Genomic DNA, 11,199 nt, shown 5'->3' on the forward strand with positions numbered 1-11,199 from the left:
AACTTGTCTGCGATCACTTTATATGTTGCGTTTTATATTTTTGTTCAGTATATATCTAAGATATTTATGATAAGGTGTATTACATTTGTAAAGTGCATTTCATTATACAGAATAAATATAAAATGGACAGGGAAACTGACACAAAGAACACAAGGGACAATGAAACCAATGAGCACCGCTATCAACATAGAGCCCTCCTGAAGAGAAAGGTCTTCAGCCCCGCTTTTTAGGCCCGTTTGATGTAATTATAATCTGCTACTATCTGTCATCTGTTGTGAAAGAAGTACACACATATTTATAATAAAATATGTATTATTTATTCATGTCAATTTCGTCATAACGTGAAGCTATACACACGACTGCTGACATGCAACTACACAGACAATAACCCACAAAACCAAAATGGAAAATGGCAACCTAAATAGGATCCCCAATCAGAGACAACAATAAACAGCTGCCTCTGATTGGGAACCAATTCAGGCCACCATAGACCTACATTTACCTAGACAAACCAAAACTCAATAGATGTACAAAAACCCTAGACAAGATAAACACACATACCACCCTCGTCACAACCTGACCTAACCAAAATAATAAAGAAAAGATAACTAAGGTCAGATAACTAAGGTCAGGGCGTGACAATTCAACATTATTAAGGCATGTATACAGACGTGTGTATTATCACTGTCTGTACTTTAAAGGCAATGTGCAAAATAACTTTCTATTATAATACAGTATTTACAAAATATGTATGTTAGGAGTTGAAAAATAAATCCATACATATTTAAAAAAAAATATTTACACAATGCCTGGAAGACAATGGAAGAACATCGCAACACTGAATCAGTGTTGAAGTTTTGTGTCCACGTAACAGGAATTCTATAGGCTTGGGAGAGGAAAAGGCTCGTAGTACAGAGGCTTACTAGGAACTGAAATCGCTGAGCCTGGTGCAAGGTGAAAAGGTGGAGCATTTCCATAATGCTTACCTGATAGTTCCTTTGTTCTATGCTCATGGTACAGAATCAACTAGAACTATATACAACTACATTTTAGTAACTTTGTGTTATACATTACATGTTCAAATCTGTCCTTATAGAATGATGCATTATTCTTACAGTGCTACACACTTATTTTGGTTTGCATCTCTCTCCCACATACTTTTAAATTCTTATTTCTAATAAATATTGACAGAAATCCCTTTCTATTAGTAATTGAACAGACTGAGTGACTCTAACTTCAACCATAAAATTAGACCTACAGTATGAGATATGGGGAGTTTCTGGTTTGACAGCTTTAAACCACACACAGGTCACAATGATCTTTTTTCATTCTGAGTTACAGTATTGCACTAATGCTGTACTGTACAGCACTGTAACGTTAAGTGCCATGTCTATTTACTTGAACCAGTCTATCATTTCCAAGCATTTCTGCTACGGAGAGGGACCTCTACAGATCATTACCGGGCTCAATTCCCATGATGCTTTATATCATGTCTGATGTCTCAGTCAAGTGAAGCATTGTTGTTGTTGATGACTTTCCTCTTGCGCAATGACACCAGGTCATAGAAGGGATCCTTGGTGATACTTGCTCTGAGGGAAAGACAGAGAGAAGAATAAGACAAGTGTCCAAATGATAATCATCAAGTTCACTTTATTCTATTGATTGCCAGTTGTGTCCTACTGTCATTTGGGATGTCATGTGTGAAGTGTATGGCATGTAGTACAGGTATGTGTTAAGCCTGGGTTGAGGTGTCTGACCTGATGGAGCCTATCCAGTCATCTCTCTCATCTGCTGTGGCTGCACTCATCCTGTAGGACTGGTGTTTCCCCTCCACCACCCTGCCTCCGTTCTCTGTCTTGCACGCCTTGATCTTCTGCCCTCTGGGGTTGTAGATCTCTAGACAGTACTGCTCACAAAGAAGCAGACACATGCATACAAATGTTCACAAAACACCTGCCCAAGCCAAATTACTGGTAATAACTTCTTTTTTTAAAGGAAATGATCCCATAGTATATTGGTCTAATTACTCCTAATCTTCCAGTTAAAACCTTCCTTTCTCATACGGAGGCTATGAGTCATACAGTGGCTATGAGTCATACAGTGCCGTGACAGCTAAGAGAGTAGCTTCTGTAAATGTGACTTCTGCACAGACTATGAGACTGAAACACCATAGAACAGGTGGCACTGCCATAAACCTTAGAAAGAAGTATGCAGTCAGTGGAATACACTACCTGTTTGGTAGATTCTTCTATCTCTCTTACACAGAGGTTCTCAAGGGGAATGATCCCTATGGGGTCTTTATCCTGAGGGAGGAGGAGAGAGAGATGCTTTGGTCAAGAACTATCACTTAGCAGTAACTACTACCATATTTTATCCTAAATTCCATTACTGGCAAACCCTATGACAAAGTTGGGGGTATAGCATACTCACTGTGGTATACTCAAAGTAGTACAGACAGCTGTCTGTCAAAATAAACCACCGCCTCTTCCATGTTTTCACCCTTCCTCCTGCAGAGAGGAAAAGTTTACATTTCATTACACAAATAAAACGTTTAATCATGAAACTCTCCATCCAACACGCTCCATAAAGGAAATCAGATCATTCTGTGGTAAGCTTATTTTTAATGCTTGGTAATGGCACAATTATAAGACAATTCCCTCAGCTAGTTATATTGCTAATCATCTCACCTATTTTGAGCAGCCAACCCTCTCTGTCTGGGTTGAAGAAGGTGTGTGTGAGGTCGTTCCCATCATCCTCTGGAATTTTGAACGGCTCGTTCCGAATGCTCTCATAGAGTTTCTGGATTTAATGAGGTAGTAGATGAGAGTTAGCTACAGCTACAGACAACAACAACCAAATAGGGGTCACATTCTGAGAGTGGAGTTAACTCCTGACCTCTGACCCCTGAGGCCTCACCATGAGCAGGTCGTTGGGCAGGTCACCCCCATTGTTGATGCCTCTGTTCATACTGAAGAAGCGCTCCAGAGTGGGCTTGTCCTTCACGTTGGGGTTATGGAGACTGGTGTTCAGCATGATGACGGCAAAGGACAGGATGTAGCAGGTGTCTGTTTGAAACACCCACACATTTCCTTACTGTTTGGTCAATGATATGTATTTGCATCCTTAATCAGCATCACCTTTGTGAAATGATTTGAATATGCCTCAAAATGTACTCCCCCCCCCAGCAGCATGGTAGAGGAGGCTGGTTCCTGTGCACTACAGTACTGTACAGTACCTGTTGACTGGAAGACCCCTGCATTACAGTCACAGTAGCGTGTAGCGAATGCCTCCATCATTCTATCAATCTTCTGGGCTTCTCCAGGGAGACGGAAACTCCACAGGAACTGCCTACAGGGATGAGCCAGGGAACAGACAGGATTTACTGTGGAAATTAATATAATAATGATAATATATTCATGTATGAGTGTAAGAGATACACCAGTGTAGTGCAGCACTAACCTCAGTGCCTGCACCAGATTCAGGTCGGAGAACTCGTGTAGTTCTACAAAGGCTTTCAGAGTTTGAAGGTGCATTTCCTCCCTGCATGAACACAAACAAGATTCAAATCAGTGATATGGAGATTATTTAGATAATGAGTGGTTATGACAGTCATCATTATCCCCATCAACAAAGCCATCATTATCCTGGTCATGTTCAGAAGCATTGTGTACCTCTCTCCTAAAAAGTTCCCAATGGCTGTCTTGTTCAGTCCTTCCTCTTTGTATAGGAACTCAGCCACTGCCTCTGCTGTCCACTCCAACAGGTCATTGTCAACCAGGTACTGAATACCCTGGGGGAAGAGGCCATGACAAATCAATGAACATGTATGAACTTGGAAGATATGAATGCATTAACGCATACTTGTATGTGGAATTAAAAAATTGCAGAAATCTTAACGAGGTCCAAAGCACTGTGATGTGCAGTAGTGGTCATGCACATATTAAATATTCTGTATGCATTGTCTGCCATTCTGAGAGAGCCACCGGAAGTAATATATCTTCTTATATCTAAACAATGCGGAGCTTCCAGCTAAAGAAACCAATGGTCTGCTTGACTAGATCTCTAGCCTCTGCACACAAACATAGGCTTTTCTCCAGGGCGGTAATATAGGCCAGGATTGTCTCCAGGGTGGTCATACAGGCCAGGCTTTTCTCCAGGCTGGCCATACAGGCCAGGCATTTTCTCCAGGGTGGTCATACAGGCCAGGCTTTTCTCCAGGGTGGTCATACAGGTTGGCTTTTCTCCAGGGTGGTCATACAGGCTTTTCTCCAGGGTGGTCATACAGGCCAGGCTTTTCTCCAGGATGGTCATACAGGCTTTTCTCCAGGGTGGTCATACAGGCCAGGCTTGTCTCCAGGGTGGTCACACAGGCCAGGCTTGTCTCCAGGGTGGTCATACAGGCCAGGTTTGTCTCCAGGGTGGTCATACAGGCCAGGCTTGTCTCCAGGGTGGTCATACAGGCCAGGCTTGTCTCCAGGGTGGTCATACAGGCCAGGCTTGTCTCCAGGGTGGTCATACAGGCCAGGCTTATCTCCAGGGTGGTCATACAGGCCAGGGGGCCTTTATATTATGGCTTTGACCTCTCTTCAGATGAGAGGAAAGGAGGGGTGTTTGTGGTTTGAGCAGGAGTGTGCGCCTCCGCTCCTCTTCACGGAACAGGATGTGGTTCTCTCTCGTTTTCTCTCCCCCTCTCTCTGCCCCCGCAGTTCTGTCATCTTGCAGTTAACTATTTAAACTTCTAGCTGTGGCAAGCCTCCTTCAGTAGAGATGTGATAACTATATATATCTTTAATACTTAAATTCTATAATTTAAGCACTTCACATTTCGGTACATATCTGATCCGTATGTATTTGTGTTTAGTGTATTAGTGTATTCCATATTGAGTAATGTTATGACTTTGTCTTACCAGAGAACCTCACCAGGAAAAACTAAGGGCTCTAATTACAGTGTGTGAAATGAGCTCACCTTTTTATGGTCCATGTTGAATTTCTTTTTCCCACATAAGAACCTCTTGTTTCTCACAACATTTTTGCTGAAGAGAGACAAAGACAAAACAGAATATTTTGACAAAGGTTAATATTGACAAAGGTTAATGACACCACTTTTACCCAGGGGCGTTATACTACTGTCCACTGCATAAGAGATGACACACAGTGAGAGCGAGACAATTAAAGGAAGCTGGGGTTGTCCTGCCTGGAACATGTCTCAGTGTTTCATGCTGCTGACATATAAGAGTTTTACCACATTCCTGTAGCTGCTAGTGAAGAAACAGGAAACACACATATACAGAGGGGCCTTACAGATGGGGGGCAGAATCTGTTCTTGTTCTTGAAGACAACGTCCCCAGAGCCCACTTATGGGTAGGGTTGCATCACTACTTCCCGCAGCTATGCCTCCCTACCTTTCTTTCTTAGGGAGGGATAGGACGTCAGAGATGTGAGGGGCCTCTTTGTCAAGATGGATGTCAGGGAGTATTGTTGATCTGGTGTTTGTGCTGTGATAGATTCAAAAGAAGCTACGACACACTGCCAAGTGTTACTGTAGCTAACTCTCCCACAGAAGAAGAGGCCTACTGGTCAATGGTAACCTATCCGAATGAGCTATTGTGCAATCTCTGACTTACTTCTCCTCGTCCGCCTCAATGTTGTGGATTTCTGTCATGACGCTGTCAATCTCCAACCTCAGCTTCTACACAAGGGGAAATGATGTCAAAGGGATGAGATGATAATATGTGGTATTTTAGCCATAGCTGACTCAAGCCCTTGGCACATACAGGGTACAGGGTCAGTCAACTCATAAAACTGGATGTTTCTGAGATGTTGTAACTTTTGAGGAAGGCTTTTGTGAATGTAATAACTGTTGTAGGTAATGTCACAATACAGTTAGTTTTATTCAGGCAAAATTCAGTTTCATAAAGCATTTTGACTGTACAAAAAGAGCCCTGGTTGAGAGGATGATTTACTGTACCTGAATGTCATCTAATAGGTCACTCTTATGAAACTTCATGGTGTCTATCTCCTGCCTCTCCATTGAGCTAAGCATTGTGGAAGCTGTATAATTGATTATACACACAAAAACAAACATACAGATGAAACCATCATTATCATCCAATGCATAAATGAAGCAGTCGGACAAAACCCCTGAGACCTAATTGAGACATCTTCCTGTATACACTGAACATATCAAATGTGTCAGAAGTGTGCCTTGACAACCACCCTCACACCAACTCTAGCATACAGTAACTCAACATACTGCACTTCTCAGCACTAGCTAAATATAACTGCTGAACTTCAGCTTTTTATAGAATGAGCCCCAGTAATGTCCATTAGTAAGTGATCTGCTCTAGTCTTGTCCTCATAACAACTTCTCACGGTTTTTAGATGAGGGATATTCATTACTCCCTTTTCAGTTTATAACTAGACAACACAACATTATAACTAGACAACACAACATTATAACTAGACAATACAACATTAACTAGACAATACAACATTAACTAGACAATACAAAATTAACTAGACAATACAACATTATAACTAGACAACACAACATTAACTAGACAATACAACATCATAACTAGACAATACAACATTATAACTAGACAACACAACACTATAACTAGACAACACAACATTATAACTAGACAACACAACACTATAACTAGACAACACAACATTATAACTAGACAACACAACATCATAACTAGACAACACAACATTATAACTAGACAACACAACATTATAACTAGACAATACAACATTAACTAGACAATACAACATTAACTAGACAATACAAAATTAACTAGACAATACAACATTATAACTAGACAACACAACATTATAACTAGACAATATAACATTCTAACTAGACAATACAACATCATAACTAGACAACACAACATCATAACTAGACACCACAACATTATAACTAGACAATACAACATTATAACTAGACAACACAACATTAACTAGACAATACAACATTATAATTACACAATAAAACAATATAACTAGACAATACAACATCATAACTAGACACCACAAAATTATAACTAGACCATACAACATTATAACTAGACAACACAACATTATAACTAGACAACACAACATTATAACTAAACAACACAACATTATAACTAGACAATATAACATTATAACTAGACAACACAACATTATAACTATACAACACAACATTATAATTACACAATAAAACAATATAACTAGACAATACAACATCATAACTAGACACCATAAAATTATAACTAGACCATACAACATTATAACTAGACAACACAACATTATAACTAGACAACACAACATTATAACTAGACAACACAACATTAACTAGACAACACAACATCATAACTAGACAATACAACATTATAACTAGACAACACAACATTAACTAGACAACACAACATCATAACTAGACAACACAACATTATAACTAGACAATACCAAATTATAACTAGACAACACAACATTATAACTAGACAATACAAAATTATAACTAGACAATACAACATTAACTAGACAATACAACATTAACTAGACAATACAACATTATAACTAGACAAAACAACATTATAACTAGACAACACAACATTAACTACACAACACAGCATCATAACTAGACAATACAACATTATAACTAGACAACACAACATTAACTAGACAACACAACATCATAACTAGACAACACAACATTATAACTAGACAATACAAAATTATAACTAGACAACACAACATTATAACTAGACAATACAAAATTATAACTAGACAATACAACATTAACTAGACAATACAACATTAACTAGACAATACAACATTATAACTAGACACTACAACATTATAACTAGACAATACAACATTAACTAGACAATACAACATTAACTCGACAATACAACATTAACTAGACAACACAACATTAACCAGACAATACAACATCATAAATAGACACCACAACATTATAACTAGACCATACAACATTATAACTAGACAACACAACATTAACTAGACAATACAACATTATAACTAGACAACACAACACTATAACTAGACAATACAACATTATAACTAGACAACACAACATTAACCAGACAATACAACATCATAAATAGACACCACAACATTATAACTAGACCATACAACATTATAACTAGACAACACAACATTAACTAGACAATACAACATTATAACTAGACAACACAACACTATAACTAGACAATACAACATTATAACTAGACAACACAACATTAACTAGACAACACAACATTATGACTAGACAACACAACACTATAACTAGACAATACAACATTATAACTAGACAATACAACATCATAACTAGACAACACAACATTATAACTAGACAATACAACATTATAACTAGACAATACAACATTAACTAGACAATACAACATTATAACTAGACAACACAACACTATAACTAGACAATACAACATTATAACTAGACAATACAACATTAACTAGACAATACAACATTAACTCGACAATACAACATTAACTAGACAATACAACATTAACTAGACAATACAACATTAACTAGACAACACAACATCATAACTAGACGCCACAACATTATAACTAAACAACACAACATTAACCAGACAATACAACATCATAACTAGACACCACAACATTATAACTAGACCATACAACATTATAACTAGACAACACAACATTAACTAGACAATACAACATTAACTAGACAACACAACACTATAACTAGACAATACAACATTATAACTAGACAATACAACATTAACTAGACAACACAACATTATAACTAGACAATACAACATTATAACTAGACAACACAACATTATAACTAGACAACACAACATTATAACTAGATAATACAACATTAACTAGATAATACAACATCACCAAACTCCATCTATCTTGGCAATTAGATTGTTGAACACTATACTGTGAACAACGCCTCTGAACGTTATGTGATAGTCAGTAATGAGAACTTGAGGTGTATAAAGGCTATATGACAACAATATGTCTCTATAAAGTCAGGTGATGCTACAATAAAGTGAATAACACTCATCACTGTGGTAAAAGTGATCAAAACAAACCATTTGAATCCGTTGAACACTGCTGACTTTATACCACAGTGTATATAGGTCAAGGTAAAGAGACTGAAAGCACAATAGTCACTGTAGACTGTAGTGAATATCTATTGTGAAGACAGGTACTATATCAGTACACTTTCTTATTAGTGTATTTCATTTTCATTTCTCAAGTAAGATTTTCACAGCAACAACTCAAACCCCCATTGTCTACTGACACTTCAACACTTCATCATCTTACATAAAGACACCCATGTATTGTTCGTGGTGTTAATCCCCAGATAATATAGCCTAATTAGGGATGTTAAATTGCAAAATGGACTGTAAAACGTAAAAACCTGACCTTTTCCCCAGAGGAAGCTGTCTTTTCTTTGGCTGCCCATGTTGGAGGTGTTGGAGAGAGACTGTGACTGTACAGGAAACATGTGTCAGTGTTGAAGTCATGTAGCCTACTGCAAGAAGGACATGAGCTACAGCGTCAATAGCATCCTCAAAACATAATGAACTGACCACCTAAAGTCAGTGCTGTTACTGATATACTGTACAATATACATATACTGTACAAGTAAAGAGGTGTGTGTGTATGTGCGTGTGTGTGTGTGTGTGTGTGTGTGTGTGTGTGTGTGTGTGTGTGTGTGTGTGTGTGTGTGTGTGTGTGTGTGTGTGTGTGTGTGTGTGTGTGTGTGTGTGTGTGTGTGTGCAATTCGAGATAGATCTAATGCACATATCCATCATTATTCGGCAGTCAGTGTAAATATGTATCCAACATAAGTGACCGAAGAGTGCTTCAGGCAGGGGTGGAAGCCACTTGTGAGCCTCAAGTCAAGTACCATGCCCAGACTTGCACAATTCAAACTGTGAGTGCATTTGTAAATACACTCTGGAGTGCCAGAGTGCGTTTGTTTCGCTCTTGGGTGGAGGGGCGTTCAAAGCGCACACTGGATGCTCTGGCCAAGGAGTAGGGTTGATCCGAGTGTTCTGACCTCACAATGGCAGTCAAGCACCCAAGCTAATAGGCTAAAGTTGGCTAGCTTGCTGGCTACTTCCAGACATGAACGAGAGAACACCTCAATCTGACCATTTTACTCGCCCTAGCAAATCAAATCAAATCAAATCAAATTTATTTGTCACATACACATGGTTAGCAGATGTTAATGCGAGTGTAGCGAAATGCTTGTGCTTCTAGTTCCGACAATGCAGTAATAACGAACAAGTAATCTAACTAACAATTCCAAAAAAAACTACTGTCTTATACACAGTGTAAGGGGATAAAGAATATGTACATAAGGATATATGAATGAGTGATGGTACAGAGCAGCATAGGCAAGATACAGTAGATGATATTGAGTACAGTATATACATATGAGATGAGTATGTAAACCAAGTGGCATAGTTAAAGTGGCTAGTGATACATGTATTACATAAGGATGCAGTCGATGATATAGAGTACAGTATCTACGTATGCATATGAGATGAATAATGTAGGGTAAGTAAACATTATATAAGGTAGCATTGTTTAAAGTGGCTAGTGATATATTTACATCATTTCCCATCAATTCCCATGATTAAAGTGGCTGGAGTAGAGTCAGTGTCATTGACAGTGTGTTGGCAGTAGCCACTCAATGTTAGTGGTGGCTGTTTAACAGTCTGATGGCCTTGAGATAGAAGCTGTTTTTCAGTCTCTCGGTCCCAGCTTTGATGCACCTGTACTGACCTCGCCTTCTGGATGACAGCGGGGTGAACAGGCAGTGGCTTGGGTGGTTGATGTCCTTGATGATCTTTATGACCTTCTTGTAGCATCGGGTGGTGTAGGTGTCCTGGAGGGCAGGTAGTTTGCCCCCGGTGATGCGTTGTGCAGACCTCACTACCCTCTGGAGAGCCTTACGGTTGAGGGCGGTGCAGTTGCCATACCAGGCTGTGATACAGCCCGCCAGGATGCTCTCGATTGTGCATCTGTAGAAGTTTGATAAGCAGAGCTGGTTAGGCTGTTTTCATGTTTCTAGAGCGTTCGTGACTAACTGTGCTGATTGCAACAATTTAATTACGTTTTTTTGTTGTTGCCGAAACCGGTCATATTCAAAGGGTGATGCATGTTCGTAAA

At 38.9% G+C, this 11,199-nt stretch overlaps 1 protein-coding gene across 1 annotated transcript; it reads right to left on the bottom strand.

Annotated features, from left to right (window-relative positions):
* Positions 1–301: 301 nt before the first annotated feature.
* LOC112234098 (cytohesin-3-like) lies at positions 302–9,634 on the bottom strand. The gene is made up of 13 exons (XM_024402088.2): positions 9,442–9,634; positions 5,969–6,051; positions 5,625–5,689; positions 4,967–5,033; positions 3,672–3,790; positions 3,460–3,540; positions 3,236–3,348; positions 2,917–3,065; positions 2,688–2,799; positions 2,431–2,507; positions 2,232–2,303; positions 1,758–1,906; positions 302–1,589 (listed from the first exon to the last, which is right to left on the bottom strand). The coding sequence occupies exons 1-13, from the start codon at positions 9,521–9,523 to the stop codon at positions 1,502–1,504; spliced, it is 1,257 nt and encodes a 418-aa protein (XP_024257856.2). The 5' UTR covers positions 9,524–9,634; the 3' UTR covers positions 302–1,501.
* Positions 9,635–11,199: the final 1,565 nt, after the last annotated feature.

This window comes from Oncorhynchus tshawytscha, linkage group LG27 (assembly GCF_018296145.1).
Source record: "Oncorhynchus tshawytscha isolate Ot180627B linkage group LG27, Otsh_v2.0, whole genome shotgun sequence".
Lineage (NCBI taxonomy): Eukaryota > Metazoa > Chordata > Actinopteri > Salmoniformes > Salmonidae > Oncorhynchus > Oncorhynchus tshawytscha.

Excerpts from the sequence above, each read along its gene's own strand:
- LOC112234098 (XM_024402088.2), bottom strand. The coding sequence starts at position 9,523 with ATGTTTCCTGTACAGTCACAGTCTCTCTCCAACACCTCCAACATGGGC. Across the intron at positions 6,052-9,441 it reads CAGCTTCCTCTGGGGAAAAG|CTTCCACAATGCTTAGCTCA; the intron begins GTCAGGTTTTTA and ends TCAATTATACAG. Across the intron at positions 5,690-5,968 it reads ACCTATTAGATGACATTCAG|AAGCTGAGGTTGGAGATTGA; the intron begins GTACAGTAAATC and ends CCCCTTGTGTAG.